Source organism: Mizuhopecten yessoensis, unplaced genomic scaffold, assembly GCF_002113885.1.
Source record: "Mizuhopecten yessoensis strain PY_sf001 unplaced genomic scaffold, ASM211388v2 scaffold917, whole genome shotgun sequence".
In the NCBI taxonomy this organism is placed as follows: Eukaryota; Metazoa; Mollusca; class Bivalvia; order Pectinida; family Pectinidae; genus Mizuhopecten; species Mizuhopecten yessoensis.
Genome location: NW_018403786.1, coordinates 1,475,075 through 1,496,710, shown reverse-complemented (window position 1 = coordinate 1,496,710; position 21,636 = coordinate 1,475,075). Strand labels below are relative to the sequence as shown.

The 21,636-nt window shown below is 37.8% G+C and overlaps 1 protein-coding gene across 3 annotated transcripts in view; it reads left to right on the top strand.

Moving 5' to 3' along the window:
- LOC110454975 (inhibitor of nuclear factor kappa-B kinase subunit epsilon-like) overlaps nucleotides 1-21,636 on the top strand; it is a 47,876-nt gene that overhangs the window by 15,236 nt on the left and 11,004 nt on the right. The window contains exons 1-7 of one of the 3 annotated variants that reach the window (XM_021504825.1): nucleotides 2,968-3,130; nucleotides 4,663-4,791; nucleotides 5,577-5,706; nucleotides 5,852-5,942; nucleotides 6,864-6,954; nucleotides 8,921-9,078; nucleotides 10,515-10,625. In XM_021504825.1, coding sequence (XP_021360500.1) covers nucleotides 3,014-3,130; nucleotides 4,663-4,791; nucleotides 5,577-5,706; nucleotides 5,852-5,942; nucleotides 6,864-6,954; nucleotides 8,921-9,078; nucleotides 10,515-10,625 — 827 coding nt within the window. In that variant the 5' untranslated portion in view covers nucleotides 2,968-3,013. Of the gene's footprint in view, nucleotides 1-2,967; nucleotides 3,131-4,662; nucleotides 4,792-5,576; nucleotides 5,707-5,851; nucleotides 5,943-6,863; nucleotides 6,955-8,920; nucleotides 9,079-10,514; nucleotides 10,626-21,636 lie in introns of those variants that run through there. The other 2 variants (XM_021504842.1, XM_021504833.1) reach the window with 2 other exon arrangements.

Below are 21,636 nucleotides of genomic sequence, written 5' to 3'. Positions count from 1 at the left end.
ACCAGTTTTCGGGAACAAAGGCACAATCTTATTGAATTGTTATGTTCCTGAAAATTGGTTGTTGTCCCTGAAAATTGGTTGTTGTTCCTGAAAACTGGTCCATGTCCCGACAACTTGGATATGGTTTTTAAATTTAAATGGTGCTCCGCTAATTTGGAGAGTGTTTCCGTAATTTGGGCCATGCAAATATGATTTAGATTGTACATCATTAAGTTAGCCATGCATAGATTATTTAGCTGGTACGTCATTAAGTTGGGTCATGAATTTATGATTTAGATTGTATTTTGTAAAATTCAATGCTAATTGAAGTTTACTGGTATAACAAGGTAGATTAAGTCGTAGAATTGATTTTTTCGTCCTTAAGTGATTCTCAGTGTATGCCATACTGATATAGATCACAGCACACATAAACATACATGTGCTGTGATCTATATCAGTATAGCACATGTACATGTGTATTAGACATTTGTAATAAAACCCCGTGTTTCTACCGTGCTGTGTATGCCCTCGAAAGATCTCGATTTTGGTCGCTCGATAATGTTTTGATTTTTTTGTAGAATATATGTCTCTTATCACCTACGAAAACCTTTAGTTTCATTTTCATAATCTAGCTGTTTATATATTCTTTCATTAAAAAGTCTAAATCTAAATAACTATCACGAGACAAAATGTCAGTCATATTTGACAATGATGTAGCTGCTAGACATAGTTTGCGACATCATCACATGTATGCATTCATTTCTAAAGTTTTAGCCACGATGATTACTAGTAGAATGCCATCCCTGATGTGAGGTATGGAAAAGGTTATTCAAACCCAAGAGATCAAATATAGAGCAGGAGACCCGAGGCTTTGCCGAGGGTATTTTGCTCAATATTTTATCCCGAGATTTTGAATAACCTTATCCTTACCTCACATCAGGGATGGATTCTATTTCTTGCTTAATACCTAAAAACCGTTAAAACAGCTGCTCTTCTAATAAAGTTGTGATCTGTCCGCACTTTTCTTATTTGCATATGAAGCCCGGATGGCAGTTGTTAGTGACGTCAATGACCCTGACTGACCCCAAAACATCATAAAATGACGTCACGAACAATAGCGTGTCGACAAAAGGTCACTATAATTTCCCCGCTAGTCTGCGCGTGAAAGCGATCCAGACCCGTGGGTCGGATAGACTTTTCCAGTACAGCCGGAAATGCGGATATCTCGGTCTAGTATGCAAGAAACTGTGTTACTTGCGTGTCAATCGATACCGGAAAAGCGAGAGGTCACAGGCCGTCACGGTTCGGTGCACAAATAAAGGTGGACAGTACATACGCGAAATGAAAGAGGTGTTGCCAATCTAAGTCCGTGGTCTTATCTACCTTTTTCAAACCCGCAAACGGGCTTATGCGAGGGCAAGGGTTATCCTATATATTCTATATATTAATGATTTGGAAAATGAGTTGATCATGAAAACCACCGAATGTGTTGAATTAAGAGATATATCGCTGCTTTTGATTATGTATGCGGACGATACTGTCCTTTTTTCTGAGTCCATAGAAGGACTTCAGACTATGCTTGATACCTTGTATGACTATAGTACCACATGGAATATAAAGGTCAATGTGGCCAAAACGAAAATCGTATGTCTTTCGTAATGGCGGTAACCTTTCAAATAATAACAGATGGTATTACAATGGAAAAAACATTGAAATTGTTGAGTCCTTCAATTATCTGGGTGTTACATTGTTTTATGATGGAAAGTTTACCCAACCTCAGAATATTATTAGTCAGCAAGGTCGAAAATGTGTATACCGCATAATGAATATTTGTAATAACATTTTTTTTAACATTGAAACTAAATATACGTATTTGATATTTATGTTTCAAGTGTATTAAACTACGGCTGTGAAGTATGGGGATTCCATGCTGCCCCTGACGTAGAGAAAGTGCACATGGATTTTTGTAAGCGCTTACTTAATGTTAGAAGGTTTACTCCAAACAATATGTTGTACTCAGAACTTGGTAGATTACCACTTTGTATAATACGGAAAATGAGAATAATTAAGTATTGGTTGAAATTACTTGAAACCGATAACTGTATTTTAAAAGCCTTGTATAATGATATGTTGTCTGAAGTATACAAGGGCCAACTGACTTAGTAATGTGAAATCAATGTTAATGTCTCTAGGTTTTGGATATGTTTGGTATGATCAGAAAGTTGTATGTAAGAATCAACTTATATTGGACGTTAAACTACGTCTACGTGATGTTTTTATACAAAATATATAGATGTCTGCCCGAGGTTAATTGTCTTCAGTATTATCTTTGTAAATCTTTTCCTGAATCTTGTATTTTAACCATTGCGAAATTTAGATTATCTTCACACGACCTTCGTATAGAAAGGGGCAGATATGAGAGAATACCTCGTAATGAAAGACTTTGTTTAAAGTGTAATTTAGGCGATATAGGGGACGAATTGCATTTTATTCTTGTTTGTCCATTTTACAACGAAGTAAGAACACAATACATTGACAGATATTACAGAATTAGACCGTCTTTGTTTAAATTAATTAACTTACTTTCTGTTAGAAATAAGAGGAAATTGAATAATCTTTCCAAATTTTTAATTTCTGCTTCACAACTCAGATCAAATGAATAATTACATATATTGTCCATCCTCCATGATATGTCTGTATTGCTGTGTATCACTCACTCAATTTTATAAAATGTATTGTAATGTTTATGCTGATTAGCCGAAAGGCTAAAGGCCAATAAACTAAACTAAACTAAACACAATAACTTTAGGGATCTTAAATTAATAACGACAACCTCATTACAACAATCTGATGTTCATAGATATTTCAAAAAGAAAACAACATTAAACAAACTGAAACAAATTGTTAAGGCAAGAACGTACATCAAAAATATTATGGTATTGCAATTTATACCTCCCACCGGGTACCTCAGTGGTTTTTCCAGTTTAAGAGTTACTTCCGTGTTACCATTAACACGCAGTTGTTGCACCACAAGATGATGGACCGTTTGAACGGAGAGGAGGAGAAAAAGGAGACGGACAATCATGAGTACCGTACCCGGGACCGACTCGGGAGTGGTGCCACGGCCGATGTTTATAAGGGGACCAACAAGGTATCACGTTTTACAGGCCTTGGTAACCCTACGTTCGTTTTGATATTTTTTCTGGTGTCATCAATTTTGCGTTACATTTATTTTCATCAAAATACAATTTAAAAGTCATATAGCCAAATTATGTTGTTACACCAGTTTCAGTGATTAACTAGGACAAGAAATGTAAAACCAGTTCATCGTTTATGCCTTAATTATAATATGTGTATACAGTCAAGAGTTATAAATTCTGTCAAAAATTAATAAAAACAAGAATACAAAAACTTTGAAATTCTTAAAAATAGCAAAAAAACAGACTCCTGTGATACAGTGTATTACTATAACATACTTATAATATTTGTTTGAAAGGAAATGTAAATGAATAGTGTGAATTAAAATAACATAAAATGTTTCAGTATCTTCACTACATTAAGAATTAGATAACAATACCCAAATGTATAGTTATCTAATTCAGCATCACCTGAGTCTTTGTAATGGTAATAATTAATATTAAGTTGGCTCCAAGTACTTAATCTACATCCTGTTCAATAGCTCAAGTCATCTCAGGCTGTGCAGGGGTCGGAGACTAGGACTAATTATCTTTAAATATATATCCTATGGCACTTCCTATCATTCCTGTCTTCTTTCTTTTCTATCTCACCTCCTGCTTCAGGCGTTGTCTCCTTAGGGACCCGACCTCATATGACCCTGGCTGTTGTGTCTCCCTAGGCACCCGACCTCATATGACCCTGGCTGTTGCCAGGACGTTAAACCCCAAAACAAACAAACAAATCATATGGCACATTTACCCACAGAGGGGTCACAGAAGTATAACAGTTATCTTTAAATGAAATAAAGATATCACTAAGATTAATAGAATTGTCTTTAAATGAATTAAAGATGTCTTTACATAAAAGAAACATATCTTCTTACAGGTATCTTTGAGTCTGATTAAGTTGAAGATTAGGATTGTATGAGCTATCAAGATCTATTTTTTATAAGATATCTCCTTCATTAATAGCAATTTAAGGTATTAATTGTTCAGTTGTGATATTTCAGGGTTTAAGGGATATATAGACTACTAGATTTAAGGGATATATAGACTACTAAAGATATGTAGAATACTAGATTTAAGGGATATATAGACTACTAAATTAGTGTGAAATATCAATATATAAAACTACTAACTTAAACTCAAATACATGTATCTCTAGGTGATACTTTCGGGAGATACTTAAATTATTGGTATCTAATAAATACATGTATCATTTGTCAGGTAGTAGGATTAGGTGGTGCTCCTCTTTATTTCCTTTATAAATGATACAGGAAAGATTCTGTTTTCTATTGGTTTTTATTTGGTAAGATGTTTCAGGTCTAAGAATTTATATAAATGTTAATTACACTTGGAAGTATATGTTTTGTGGACATTTCAAAAGACATGTATTATAGTCACAACATCGGATGGGGCTGATTAAGTTATCATGAAATGATCTAAATAGTGATAAATATTAACATGTTTGAAATAACTATAATTTTATCTTTGTATTTCCCTACAGAACACAGGCGAAGTGGTAGCCCTCAAGATGATTAACATCAGTTATGATTCAAATATACAAAGGGAGATGGAGGCTCTGAAGAAACTTCAACACCCAAACATTGTCCGATTCTTCAACTGTGAAAAAGATGCAAGTTACCACACCCAGACAGTCCAGCTGTGATAGAGACACAAGTTATTTTTGACAGTGTGCCCATATATACTTTTCTAATTTTGGTTTCAAACAAAATTTCCTACAGTTGATTTTTTTTTTTTTGCATTTAAGATTTTCTTTTTTTACCAATACCAATCATAGGTATCTGCCTCGGAAAAAGGAAAATATCTGATACGATCATATAATTAGTATGTTATGTGTATAGTATGTCTCGTGTGTACAGTATATATGTATCATGTGTATAGTATGTCTATCCTGTTATCTTAGGCAGATACATATGTACCAATGAATTATTGTTGATTCTTTCAGGTTGCATACTGTCAAATTTTGACCCTAGAATTGAGCATTTTCAGCCAGTGAATTTGCTAAACTATTCCTATTTTCTAAGATATGATGATTGCATCTGAAAGAACAGCTCAAAAGATACCATTTAAAAGTGTTATTTTTTCCTTTGGTGTTCATACACGCATTATGTTTATGCTTTTCATTTTGAGCAAGCATAATCTCCCCCTTAAGAATAAAAAAAAGTTGGGATGTATGCTGGTTGACAATAGACAGCTAACAAAGACCATTGCTTCCTTTTTCATATGTTGGTTGTAAAAATTGGGGGGAAATTTCTCTTTTTCTAATGATACAATGGTTTAATTGAAAACCAAACTATATAAATCACATCATATATTTGTGTCTTCCCTTGATGTAGCTTTGTTGGAGTGATTAATAGATATGTCCCTAATCGTAGTGATTTATTCTGTGTGCTCCAGAGCTTGACGGGGAGGTTTGTGCTGGTCATGGAACTCTGTGAGAAAGGTAGTTTACAGGATCTCCTCGAGGAACCAGAAAATTACTCCGGTATGGATGAGGACGAGTTTCTCAGGTTCTTCGAGCATTTAGGTAAATGTTATTGACAGAGTGTTTATATTTTAGGGGGACAGGTAGTAAGCAGTTATTTAATCTAAACACTGGAGTTAACTTGAATTAAAAAAGTTCCCTATTCATTAAATTGTTATTTTGAGATGAAAATATGTTTGTATTTTAGTAAATGGTACAAAACATATGAGGAACCAAGGTTTTTCTCATCGAGACATCAAACCTCGGAATGTCCTTGTCTTTACGGACGAAGACGGCAGGTAGGTAACGATGCTGATACTTATTTTTTTAACACCACAGTTAGAGCTGGTGCTCTTTTGGTATTTAATGTTACTGAAGGAGCTTGATTTAACTCTATAAGGAGTATTTCTTGCAATAATTTAAAGAATGTTTTATTTTCACACACATCATAGCTGACCGTTAATTCAATACTTAAACTGAAATTTTTAGAGTATGTTATTTAAAAGCCGGAAAATAAACTGCCGGAAAATAAACTTTTTCTGTCCTAAAGTATGTAAGTCTGATCTAGAATAATGAAGGATATACTGATCTAAATGGTATTGATAGAGGATCCTCTTTGATTTTAATTTACTTGTTGCTAATTCCTAATTCTGATTGGAGGAATGACATTATGTGATGAGTCTGCAAATCTAGCAGTTACAGACCCGATCCTAAGAATAGAAAATTGGTACAGGTATTTACTAAAAAAATAGGTTTGGGTATTTCCAGTAACCAAATCTGTAAATATCCTACAGACCCCATTTTTAACTCACCTGGTCTGATTATCCATTGGGCCCAGGATGATGATATCTGGCCAGTAGCATGCTATGATGAAGGGCTACCAAGTTTGTTCAAGTGAATGACCTTGACTTAAATTCAAGGTCACATGGGTCAATATGAGTAGTCATAATACTGATATTTTGCCTGAAGCTTTAGTTTTAGATATTTTTTAAGGTTACAAGTGTTAGATTAATAACAGCTAAGCGATGCAGGCCCATTAGTACATTTATATTGTTCATATTATTCCAGTGTAGTAGGTGTAATTAATTTACATTCCTTTCCATCAGATTATGATACACTAACATTTACATGTACACAATAAGTGACGAATTCATCAACGATTTTTTTCATTCTGTTACACACGATTATCCTTTCTAAATGTCCGTTCTAATATTTTCCAGCAATGTGTACAAGCTGTCAGACTTCGGTACAGCTAAACCTCTGGGAGACGAAGACTTATTCATGTCCCTGGTCGGCACAGAAGAGTATTTGGTAGGTGTCAACAGGACCAAGGTGAGCTTATGCCATACCGTGGCGTCCGTCGTCCGTACGTCAACAATTTCATCAAACGACTTCTTCTTCTTAAACACTGATTAGAATTAAAACTAAATTTAAAGGGGGCTGAGGGGCGAGGCCAAAAAGGAAAAAAAATGGCTATATTGCTATAAACGACTTCTTCTGTAGAACTGTGTAATGGATATCAATCACATTTGGTAAGAAGCATTCATGGGAGGCACGGATCTAAAATTGTGCACATTGTTGAGCTGACCCCCAAGTGGGCTGAGGGGCGGGTCCATCAGGGTCAATTTTGCTATATTGCTTTATGCGACTTCTTATCTGGAACTAAGAGATTTGTATCAACCATATTTGACTGGATGCATCCCTAGGTAGTGGGGAATCAAAATTGTACAAATGGTGAGGCTGAACCCTATATTACTTTATGCGACTTCTTCTCCGGAACTAAGAGATTAATATCAACCATATTTGACTGGATGCATCCCTATGTAGTGGGGAATCAAAATTGTATATATGGTGGGGCTGACCCCCCAGAGGGCTGAGGGGTGGGGCCAAAAGGGGGCAATTTGGCTAAAATTCATATAAATGACTTCTTTTGTAGAACTTTGCACTGGATATCAATCATATTTGGTTGGAAGCATTCATGGGAGGCAGGGATTCAAATTGATCAAGTAGTGGGACTGACCCTTGGCTTAAGGGTGGGGCAAAACATAGTTTATTGCTTGGAAATGGTTGTGATCCCCACCCTATAACCATATATACAATTGCTGAGTATAAAGAGAAGAAGAATGCACGTATATGCTTCCAGGATTGCCCATCCTTGGAGACATAGTCCTTGGGTCATAAAGTTGAAACGGTTGAGATCCCCATCCCAAAACTGTATATCCAATTGCTGGGCATAAACACAAATACAGTCATGCTATTATAATTGACCACGGGGTCTGCCCCACCCTTACAGAGTTAACCCCTGGGTCATAACTTTGAAACAGTTGAGATCCCCACCCAAAAACTGTATATACAAATGCTGGGCATAAAGAGACGAATACAGTCAAGTTATTATAATTGATCATGGGGTCTGGCCACAACCATAGGGACCTAGTTTCTGAGTCACACCTTGAAAACAGTTGAGATCCCCACCCCAAAACCATACATAAAAAATACAGATAAGATACAAGGATTGGCCTTGGGGTCTGGCCCATTCCTTTGGATCTTATTTTGAGAATATTTTGACATGATTACTTTGATATCCCGGTGCATCATGGTTCCACTGTCTTTCAAGCAATATGTTGATATGTATTAGATAATAAAAAAAGTATTTATAATGCACTAGATGCTGCTGCTCTAGTTGTACTAGAATCAAGAGACGACACTAATAAACAGAATGATTCTATTCGCATACAGGTGAGTTAACTCCCTTTAGATTAAATACTCATTAAAAGAACTTTTTTGATGATTTTGTTATCCTTGCTTGTTTTTTTCCTGTGTAATATCTGGAACATCTTAATTGGGAATTCGTAAAAGTTTTACCTTTTACACAATTTCATTTTCCAACTATTAGAGTGAGGGAATCGGCTAAATTGATTGCATCGACAGTATTATCATTTTGCAGTATACTGCTGTATGAAAAATATACTGTAAACTGGGAATTTTTCACCGCAGTTTAACTTTTGTTTATTTCGCCCTCCCCAATGAGTGTGAATTTATCATGGTGGAGAATATTCAGTACGGCAACATATAATACACATTAATTACATGTGAAGGGCAAAATTTACACTGGGTGAATATGGATTTTATCGACAAAGGGTGAGTGAATATTTGACTGGGCGAAAGTTTCCCAGTAGACAGTATCTAATAGGTTTTTTTATTTTCGTTAATATGCAGTTATGTTTTCATCAGATTACAGTCACTTTTTCTCCAATGGATGACTTTTAATTGATCACAGCATCCTGCCATGTATAGGAAGGCGTTTATAGACAACAGTTACTGTCAGGTTTTTGACATATCGGCAGACATATGGAGCCTCGGGGTGACTTTATATCACGCTGCCACAGGACAAACACCATTCAATGCATACGGTGGTCGCTCTGACAAGGCCAAAACGTGAGTGGGCACATTCCTCTGATTGGTTTACTTAGGAAGTTAGCAACAGATATTATCAGTTATAGAATTATTAGAGCAGAAAATACCTGTTTGTAAATAGTGACTCCTTCTAGTGTACAGTAAGCTACTGTCTATAATGGTAGATTTTACTGACCGTTCACAAATTTCTATTATTAGTTATACAGGTTTTTCTGTAGAACTTTTATTGAATAGGATTTGTACAGGTTACATTGGTTCATATTACAAAAACTTTGTAGAAAATTGTCATAAATCCCTTTCTAAGACAAAAATACAAAAATACTATTTCTAGTTTAGGCAAAAATAGTGATCTAGGAAAAATGCAAATAAAATTAAAAAAAAAAAAAAAAAAAAAAAAGTCATGGTTTCAACTTTAAGGGGGCATATACGTATGTATAAAATTGCGTTTACCAATGTATGAAATCAAACCAAATGCTGAGTACACATTTTATTTTAAGACAGCATGTTTTAGAGGGACAAAAAGACTTGCATACAGTGTAATATACCACCAAACAGACCTCATACTAGGATGTGTGAACAACGATACACATACTGTTGTTTCCTGTATTTCAGCTCTTACTATACTAATTAAGTCCCATGTGTTGATGTTATTGTAATAACGAATATACTGTCCAAATATTAGCCAATGAAAATCATTAGATTATCTATGTCAGTATAACACACACTGGTATCACTATATATCTGATTAAATGTTTCTACTCTCAGGAATAAATTTCTATTTCTACACATTTCTACACACAGGTATCGAAAGGGCCTTTATAGGCCTTTTAAAACTTTTGCCCCATCCCATTACAGTTTATGGTAATAAAATATGTTCATACTACAACACACAGGTATATTACTTCTTTACTGAACATGTTAACGAGTTTATGCAAACAGGTATCATTATATATATGTCTGAGTACCTAAACTAATCAGTCACACTGCGAAGGAAAACAGGTATGAATACCTTTTAAGTCTCATCACCTGAAGGAAAGAGGACGAAGAAATAATTAATACTGAATTGATCAATCAACTTCAATTCTGGACTTCTTTTTAATTATCAGTTCAAGGTAATGATATAGAGTACCAGATACAACATTGCACTGCATGCTGATGTTCGAGGTAATAGTTCATTTACGTTACAACACCTGGGCTCCAGGTGAAAATTTCACTTAAGACTTACTTAGATAAGTGTAAGTGTGATATTTACCTTGGGCAAAGGATAATGTTACGAAAGCATTTACTGTAGCACATGTACATAAGCATGCAGCTAAACAAACTTAATAAAAATTAAAAACAATATTTTAATGAAAAATATTTCAAGCTGGAAAAACACCTTGAAATATACAATGTCAGTGTTCTTCTCTTACTGGGTATTTTTAATGTGAGGCAGTCGTTATGCTGATTTGTTTTAGGTATGAGATTTACTCGAACAAAGCACAAGGTGTGATATCAGGCCAGCAGGAGGTCAGTGAGGGCCCGATAGTGTGGAGCAGGGATCTTCCAAACACTTGCAAGCTCTCCAGGTATGTATCCGTAGATCTAGAGTACAGTAAGGCTTCAAAATACCAGCAAGCTTTCAAGGTATTCACCCATAGAGTGAAGTAGAGAGCTTCAAAACACATGCAAGCTCTCCAGATATGTATCTGTATTCATAAATAGAGCAGGACGCTTCCAAAAGCCTGCAAGCTATCCAGGTATATACCTAAAGAGTAGAGCAGGAAGTTTCATAACACTTGCAAGCTCTCTAGGTATGTATCTAAATAATAGAGCAGGGAGCTTGCAAACACCTGTAATCTCTCCATGTATACACTCATAGGTCACCCAGTGTATGTATGTAGACAGTCTCAGTTATCTGCCTGTCATACATCAATACCTTCTTCTGAGAAAACTGCTACCGTATATTATTACTCAATGGATTATATGGGTTTATTCCTTTATGCCCACAAACTGTTTTGTTTATTTTTAAATGTGACATTTCAGGGATGAAGCCGAACGGACATGTAAGTGTTAGTGCAAACCATGAAAGGACCACAATGGACTTATCCAGATAAATGTATGGTAGAGTCTACTAAAGTTACCTAGGGGTGAAAGGGTTAACAAGATAGAGGTCCTTACTCCTATGAACAATACTATACAAGCACTGTTGCCAAAGAAAAGAATACATTGTTATGGTAAAAAAGAACACAACTATTCAAACCAATTTTGAACTAGAATTTATTTAATTATTGTTTGGCGTGAGTGGTCACGGCTTCATGATTAAGTTTGGTTACAAACCGTATGAGCCAGTTGCTCTGACTAGTTTTGGGCTACCGCAAATCCACATCATACATGGAGCCAATTTCTCCATATATATTCAATATACAATGTTCATTTAAACCAATAAACTCAAATTAATAATTGACTTTTTATATTCCTTTTGGTTACTGTAAAGTCAATTGTCAATACAACTTAACTGAAATGACGTTTTACACCTGACCCCGAAAACGAAGGTCGAGTGCATATTAATTACCTAAATTATCACTCCCAAATTTTTTTGCCGCGCAACTCCAAAATGGCCACAGAGAGCTTATTACAAATTTGCAACCGACGGCCATCCGCCACAAAGTGGGGGAAGCGGGGAATACAACTTTTCAACAATTCGAGCCAATTGCTCTCAACATAACATTTAGGGCTACCACAAAGGGTTTCCCACAAATTCAGCATTATACATGAATCCAATTTTATTTAACTGTCGTGACCACATTTTGCATACGCCGAGGGGAAAAACTGCCCCCCTACCCATTGAAAGAGTAAATTGAATTCCGCCCTGTAACCCATTAAAGAAAATATTCTGGCCTATCTCTGATAAATGTACTTCATCATCAGCAAACAAGTCACCAATATGTCTGGATATGTCAGGATGTAAAATGTAAGAGCCCCCCAGCTCCAATACTTTTTTACACATGCACTATTCAGCCTACGCCTACACTTATCCATGACCTCATTGTCATTACAATTCCTCCATTTTCTCCGTGGTAGTATTTGCGACCACACCAAATGCACGTGGGGATTTTTTGTGTGGATATTCCCAATTATTACTCTAGCCTGATGATACAAGTCACCGATGGGGAATAGACCCATGTCATTCCCCCCCCCCTTCCCCGCAATGTAAAACAACCATATTTTTTGATGTAGCTCCTATACCTTCAAGCCACCATACCCCATACCAAATGTGGATGCCAATTCGCTTCAGTCCTAAATTGATTCCTCCTGGCCTTTCCATTGAATCCATGAATGCTCGTTTTACAATGGATGATCCCATAATCCAAACCACTGTTCCTGAAATATTACATCTAGAACCTACTGCAGATACATATGAACGACATGTGGCTGGGGATTTACCTTCTAAAGATAAATATGCTATAAAATGAACCACATGTACTAAATCTGGTGGCCATAACTCAGGAAATCCTCTTTTTGCCCTAAAAGACTCAAAAGCGCCCAACCCTGTACTATATGCTGCACGGGAATTATAAGCCAACGCACATTTAACAATCGATCAGCCTCGGGTTGGAGATCAGTTGTAGAAATGGATTTGGAAGTCTCTCCGGCTCTGCCTGTGACTGTGGCGCCAACTGCCGGAATCTGTGCCACTGTTTTCGAGAAATCGAATCGGCAATTTCATTAATAATACCAGCTACGTGCTGTGCCCGAAACTAAATGTTATACTTCATTACCAGTAAAACAAATTCCCGAACCAACATCATAATACGCTTGGACTTTGATGTTTGGTTGTTAAGAATGGCCACTAAAGCAATGTTGTCTATGTTAAACTTGATCTTTTTGTTTGCCAATAGGGGCCCTCACAGGGACAAGGTCATGATAACTGGCACCAATTCAAGAAACGTAATGTCTCTAATAACACTATTGCCACCCCATTCTCTTGGCCAACCTAAATATGTCCATCTCCCATACAAATAAGCTCCCCAACCCAACTCTGGAGACCCAGCGCTATCTGTGAATAACTGTAGCACACTACTATCAGACCATGATGCTAGGGGAAAATATATTTGCCCTGAAAAACTGACTAAAAACTGTCTCCACATTGCCATATCTTCCAACAATTCCCTGGATAGGGAAATGAAGTAATGAGGCTGCTTGACTTTTGCCAGGGCATCGTAGAACCTACGCAGAGATGCTCTACCTGGCCGAACAGCTTTGCAGAAAAAAATCAACTTCCCTACCAAGGATTCAAGGTCTTTTTGAGTGATTTTACGTCGCATAGAATAGTCTGACAGAAGGCCGTAAAGTTCCTGAATTTGTGGATGCGGTATACGGACAACCGTTTTAATAGTGTCAATTTCTAATCCTAAAAACACCAAGTTTGTAACTGGTCCGACTGTTTTGTCATTAGCCAAAGGTATACCTAGTTCTTTTGAAATATCATTAAAACAAAGCATGAGTTTTTTACAGTCATCTTGATCCTTACCCCCAAATAATGAGACAATGATTGGAGTCCTGATTTTTTCTCTATCAACCACTGCAAAAAAGTTGCAAATTTTTCGAATAAGTTACATGAAGCATAGCACCCCATTGGAAGACATTTGTCAACATAGAGTTTTCCCTCAATCTGAAACCCAAGCAAATCAAAATCTCCAGGATGAATTGGTAGCAGTCTAAAGGCACTTGTCACGTCAACTTTGCCTAACAATGCGGACCCACCCAAATTGCTTATCATTTCCAAAACATGATCAAAAGAATTATATTGTACTGAACAATAATCTTCCTCAATGAAATCATTCACACTCCTTTTCTTTGGGTAAGACAGAGGAGTTATTAGTCTCCATGCCCAATTAGGCTTAGGGACAATGCCGACCGGTGAGAGCCTTAACTTTGACATTGGTCTTTGATCTAAAGGGCCAATAATTCTACCTAATTCAATTTCCTTCTTAATCTTATCCAAAATTTCTTTCGGATGATCATATAATAATAATAATAATAATAATAATAATAATATACAACATTTGATATAGCGCCCTATTTAGCTAATATAAGCCACTCTAAAGCGCTTTACAGTACATAGATATACAATTTTATACAGTCGATACAATTAGCATATATATTAATCAATACAATATTGAATACATATGTTGAAAGTAGGTTCCTACAATTCGTAGGGATTCGGAGGCCTGTGTAATGTAAACTAAAACCTTTATTAAATCCTTCTACCAAAACATGTGCTGCCTTTTCATTTGGATAACTGGCCAAGTATTTGAGTAGAGCTGGGATATTAACTGGTATTTTACCTAGGGCCCATTACTCGTCCCCCTGAGAACCCCTTAACCCTTGGAAATGGAGGTCTGGTCTGAAACTGATATGAAGTTTGGTTGAACATACGTTGCTGGCTCTGGATAGGAAAGCGTGGAGCTAAATTTTGACCCCCCAGCTTCTTCTGCATGGGACAAGTGGATAGAGCATGATCCCCAGCACACCTCATGCAAACATGGAGAGGTATGAGCATGGATGTCGAAAACATGAACCCTTGTAATTGAAATCATAACAGTTTCCTCCCTTTGCACTAACCATGCCTGGTCGAGATACAGATGCTGCAGATGTATTGCTGTGACCGGTCATGTATATAGGCCACAACTCGCTATCAATCTCCGCCCAGGAGCTCTCGGGTTGCACCCCCTTTTTTAGCCTATATAGCTCATTATAGAGCATCCGTTCCCCCGACCTTGCCGCTCCTAAACGAATGGTGTGCATGTACTTTACAAGATCCAATATTTTTGATGGATGAGCAGAACCGTAAATCGATATAAAAACCAAAAAGGCATCAGACCATCTCTCAGTGGTATGGATCTTTTCCTGTAATTTAGGTTTCATGCACAGCTCTCAATGAGTATCTTCTGTTCTTTAATGTAACATTATTCTGTAGTAAGGAAGGCAGGTCGACGAACTGATCAGAAATGATTTTTTGCTTAAGTGTGTCAGGAATGTTACCCCCCAAAAGGGCATGGACACTTTGTATGGGCCTAACATCTGGCTCAATACCCGATTCTTCAAACAATTCCTCCATATCATTTGCCTCTAACTGATTCACCATCTGTGTAGTGTCCGGCTCGGGTCTCCTCCTTTTCCTGGTATTGTGTACATGTGCAGGTGCCTCCTCTACCACTGCCACTGGAGCCTCACTCTGGTCAGGGACATTCTTCCTCTTCTGCTTAGACTTTGGCATCTCGAAAACACTCAGAAATTGAAAAGTAAACTAGATTAGTTTCCCATTTTGGTGTGCGATACTTTTTATAAGTAACAAACTATGTAACAGGAGAAATAATAACACCACAGTCCCCTGTGATAGCAATGTAACACAAGAGAAAAATATTTACGCTACAGTCCCCTGTGATACTATGTAACAGAGAAGAAATATTAACTCAACAGTCCCCTGTGCTAGCTATGTAACCCAGGAGAGAGAAATATAAACTATACAGTCCCCTGTGATAGCTATGTAATATATGGATACATGTTACATGCTACAGTCCCCTGTGCCATATGGGTGGAACGATCATACCACAGCCAGTGTGATAATGAAATACATGCTTTCCATGTCAAACTGTTAAGTAATTAATTTCTGCATAAGTTTATTTTCAAATAACATCTTAACGGTTGAAGAAACCTAATTAAGGCTTAGCATGTTGTAACATTGACATTGACAACTCGGTCACGGTGGGAAGATCAAATTAAAAAATATATATCATCCTTCAGCTGTATACAATCAATAGCAATCGTTAGATACAATAGATTAAGGATTGGGTAACCACCCGTCTTGAACATAACGTCCAGTCATCATATATATTCCAAACCTAAAACGTAAGCAAGACAAGTCGACCACCACGTGGCCCGGACAGGGTCTATCGAATGATTGGCAAACATAATTATCTCTAGACATCGTTGTCATACATGCAAACCCTGACTAATATTCATTTATGCAACCAACAAGCTATAAAATTGTGTTGCAATCGATTCCTACCATGAATTTATAACAAATTATCGGAGCAAACTCACCACTCAACCTTCTTCTTCCCTTGAGAGTTTGAAAATGAGGTTAAACAGGGGACAGCACTCTAATTTCAAATTTTATATCGATTTGTCACGTACACCAAAAGTAATCGACTACATGCAAGGTGAGACAACCCCTATATTGACATTGAGGTAAACCCAGGACCTTCAGGGCCATCGTCGTCCACACAATTCCCATGCGGGACATGTAGTGATCCTGTCACATATTACCAAGAAGGTGTTCTATGTGATGAATGTGAAACTTGGTATTACACAAACTGTCAAAATATGGATTCAGATACGTACAATATCTTATCAAATCATAATAGTATCTCGTGGGTCTGCTTGTATTGTGGTTACCCAAATTATTCAAACGTGTTATTCGAAACACCCCTGTCATCCCTGTCCTCCTCTAACTTGTTTAACTAACTGGAAGAGAGTAACGATAATCTCGAGCCAGAAATAACATAAAAAAAACCCACAGAGACCTGGCTAACAGATAATATTCATGATGGTGAGTTATTCCCTCAGTCAATCGGTTATACTCCATTCCGGAATGATAGGAAATCAGGTTGCAGAGGGGGGGGGGGAGGGGGTGCTCCTCCTAGTAAGAAATGATCTTATATGCAGTGAACAACAGCAACTAACAACCAACTGTGAGGTCATATGGATCAAACTGGAAATAAGTGGCCACAAACCACTATGCATTGCATCTTGTTACAAACCAAATGAGCATGACAAGGTGAGTGCTGAAGAACTAGCAAAAACAATTGCCTTGATAAAGAAGAACTCAAATATATGGGTTACAGGTGATTTCAACTACCCTAAAGTTACTTGGGAAAACTCGTTTCCCACTCTAAAGGATGACCAACTAGCCCAACCCATATACCAAGACTTCATAAACATGCTAAATGACAACAACTTAGTCCAAATGGTGAGTAAACCCACAAGGGAAGAAAACATTCTGGATTTATTCCTTACAAACAACCCGACACTTGTTAGTCGAGTTACCAATATGCCAGGTCTATCAGACCATGATGCAGTGTATATAGAAGCGAGTCTCTATTCTAAATCCCCAAAACAAAAACCAAGACAGGTTGATATGTACAAAAAAAAGCAGACTGGAAGAAACTCAAGGATAGGATGTGCACATTCGGAAAAACTTTCACCGAAAATCACCACGGTAAGTCCACTGAAACAAGGCAAGAATTTATTTCGGAACTAAATAAAGCCATTTCAGAATCCATTCCAACAAAAACAATTGGTACGAAGCAATCCATTCTCTGGATGACTCAAAACATTAGACGTCACATCAGGACAAGAGACAGCCTGTATTATAAACACAAAAAGTCAAAAAAAGGTAAGAGACAGGGAACACTTCCTGCACTACAAACACCTGGCACAAAAGATGATTAAAGAATCCCATAACAGGTAATTAGAAGAACTCCTGGGAATCATAACACTAAACGAACAAGCACCAGGTGAGCAAAAATCTTATTCATCAAAGAAATTGTTCAGCTTTTTGAAAAACAGTCGACAAGACCCCTAAGGTATAGGACCCCTTAAACGAGATGGCCTACTGTATACTGACAATATAGATAAAGCAAATATCCGAAATGAACAATTTCAGTCGGTCTTTACACCCAAATCGCCTCTCAGCCTTAAACAACTCTGTCAACAACAAACCATTGACCAAGGAATTCCCACCCAAGACCAAAAAAGTAAGTACCTACCAATGTCAAACATTACTTTCAATGTCTGCCAATATCTGTGTGATTTGATAGCTATATAGCTTATATACAATTGTAAAATGTTATAAAAATAAATAATACTTGTGGAAGTGTTTTGTGTGTGATGTGAGAAGTGTGAATGTATTTGTATTTCAGTTATGTTAATTAAGAAGGAGTTACATCCCTTTAATAATTTTTTTTATAATTTTCATTTCAAAATTGATGTATTAACTTAATCAAATAAAAATAATAGAATCCGTTAATTTAGCCACCGCTGGAGAGAATTTATATAGGCTTTGCCTGTTATTCCATCCAATTGACTTGTATCATCTTTGTCAATAAAATTTGTTGAAATGAAATGAAACATTACTTTCTCAGTTCCAGGTATTGACAAACTTCTTTATAAACTTAATACCAATAAAGCGGTCGGTCCTGACGCCATCAAACCAATAGTTCTTAAAGAACTCCAAAGTGAACTGGCACCCATTTTACAGGTATTATTTCGATCATCATACCAAACCGGTGAGCTCCAATCCCATTGGACCTCGGCATACGTCGCTCCATTATTCAAGAAAGGTGAGACAAATAGAGCTTCGAACTATCGCCCCATTTCCCTTACCTGTTTTTTTGTGCAAGGTCATGGAGCATATTGTAACATCAAATCTGGTAAGACATCTTGACACCAATACTATTATGTTTGAACTCCAGCACGGTTTAAGAGAACAAGAGGCCTAGAGGGCCTGTATCGCTCACCTGCATATGTTTAAAATAATAGGTATGAAGTAAAGGTATAGCACTCCATGGTAGGTGCTGTAAGTACAAATAAAATTTCAGAAAGAACCATCCAGTACTTGAGATATAGCGAGAACAAACTTCAAACAGAGCCGCACCCCTATGCCCCTAGGGGAGTCATACCCACCAATTATAAAAAAAATTGAGACCCCTTGGCCTAAGGATGCTCCAGACCAAATTAGGATAAAATCCCTTAATTTCTATGGTAGAAGAAGGATTTTAAAGGTTTAACCTCTATTTCCCATATTGGGCCCCACCTCTCTGCCTCCAGAGGGGTTAGACAGACCATTTATACAAAATTGGTTCCCCTTCACCCAAGGATGCTTCATACCAAATTTGGACAAAATCCTGTCATTCGTACAGAAGAAGGTATCTGAAGAATTTACTATGTTTCCCCTATTGGGCCCCTCCCTTCTGCCCCCAGGAGGGCCACACTAGCTGTTTATACGAAATTGAGTTCCTTTTGCCAAAGGATGCTCAAGACTAAATTACGATAAAATCCCTTAATCCCTATGGTAGAAGGATTATAAAGGTTTTACTTCTATTTCCCCTATTGGGCCCCGCACCTCAGGCCCCTGGGAGGCCAGACCCATGGTTTATACAAAATTGGTTCCCCTTAACCCAAGGATGCTCCACACCAAATATGGAACAAATCCTTTCATTCCTACAGAAGAAGGATTTTAAAGAATAATTTGCTATGTTTCTCCTATTGGGCCCCGCCATCAAGGCCCCTAGCGGGCCACACCCACGGTTTATACAAAATTGGTTCCCCTTAACCCAAGGATGCTCCACACCAAATATGGAACAAATCCTTTCATTCCTACAGAAGACGAAAGATTTTAAAGAATAATTTGCTATGTTTCCCCTATTGGGCCCCGCCCCTCAGGCCCCTAGCGGGCCACACCCACAGTTTATACAAAATTGGTTCCCCTTTCCCCAAGGATGGTTCTGACCAAATATGGAACAAATCCTTTCATTCCTACAGAAGAAGAAGGATTTTAAATGTTTTACATCTATTTCCCCTATTGGGCCCCGCCCCTCAGCCCCCTGGGGGACCAGACCCACCATTTATACAAAATTGAGTCCCCTTGGCCAAAGGATGCCACAGACTATTTAGGATAAATCCCTTAATCCCTACGGTAGAAGCAGGATTTAAAGGTTTTACATCTATTTCCCCTATTGGGCCCCACTCCTCTACCCCGAGGGGGGCCACGCCCACCATTTATACAAAATTGAGTCCCCTTGGCCGAAGGATTCTCTAGACCAAATTTGGTCAAAATCTGCTTTGCCGTTCAGGACAAGAAGCGTTTTAAACCCAACTAGTCATGCTTATGGAGGATCTTTTCAAAAACCTACAAACAGGTAAGCAAACAGATTTAATTTTTTACTCGATTTTAGTAAAGCTTTTGATAAGGTAAACCACGATAAACATTTTATTCAAACTTCATCAATACGGAATACAGCACCTAACTCTCAAATGGATCAGAGGCTTTCTTACAGCAAGTTGTCGTGGAGGGAGCTACTTCATCAAAAGTCCCGGTAACATCAGGTGTACCCCAGGGCTCGGTCCTCGGCCCAATTTTATTTTTAATTGATATCAATGACTTGCCACTAAACATAACATCAACAGTGCGTCTCTTCACAGACGACACTGCCATCTACTTAGCGGTAAGTAATCAACAAGATGCATACAGACTCCAAAAAGACCTTGACAGACTACAGTTATGGGAGAAACAGTGGAATATGGAATTTAACCCGAGCAAGTGCCAGGTAATACACTTATCCAGGTCAGACGCAAATCCCCACAGAGTATATGCTACACGGACAAGTACTTGAAACTATTCCACATGCAAAATGCCTTGGTGTCACCATAGCATCAAACCTGACCTGGAATAAACACATCCAAAATGTAAGTAGCCAAGCCAACAGAACTTTAGGATATATAAAAAGAAACATCAAGGTGAAAGACAAAAAGGTAAAGGCTGCAGCGTACACGGAACTGGTTCGCCCTAAATTAGAATATTCTGCCTGTGTCTGGGACCCATACACCCCAGAATAAAGTAAACAACTAGAAATGGTCCAGCGCAGAGCTGCTAGGTGGGTGTCTGGCAAATATTCCTCTCTGGTCTTGTTAGGGAGTCTGGGTTGGCAAACATTAGCACACAGAAGATCCAAAAGCAGACTGTGTTTATTTTACAAAATAGAAGCAATCCAAATGCAACCATATGTAGTCCACCCAACGAGACTAAATGCCCACCCACTATCTTTTCGGCAAATCCCTACCAATAAGGACTTTTACAAATACTCGTACTTCCCCGTAACCATAGTCCAATGGAACGCCCTTCCGTTAGGAGCTTGCAGCAGTCCATCACTTGACACCTTCAAGAAGGCAATCAGTGATACGCCCTTCCGTTAGGAGCTTGCAGCAGTCCATCACTTGACACCTTCAAGAAGGCAATCAGTGATACTCCCTTTGTTAGGCCATAGACTATATCAGCTTGTTTTTAACTTCACCCTCCCCCGTCCCCTTCACCCCTTTCCCCTGTCATCATAGTTCACTTACCCGAATACACTATTTCTGGCTCTGTATGGGAAAGAGTTCCTAAAGGTGGCCAGAGTTGATGTGACCAACACCGAATCAGAACTCTTTCCAAATACAGCTCAGTTTGAGTGTATGTTACTACATATAAGGTAAACAATCTTCAAACTATTATTATCACCCCCCCCTCCCTCACACCCTGACTCAAAGTCCATAATAGATCCGCTATTTTGTACAACAGGAGCTATCAACATCCGTAGAGGTTCCATAAAATATTCCCTTGTATGGGCAGTAGCTATAGCAGGTCTAAACTTATAGACATTTCTTAGCACCAAATACTCTCTCATCACATTTTTCTTTCTTTCCTCTCCCTCTGCCTTATGCATGCACCAGTCTGCAATTTATCATTTCTATCTCTGTCACCACACAATACCT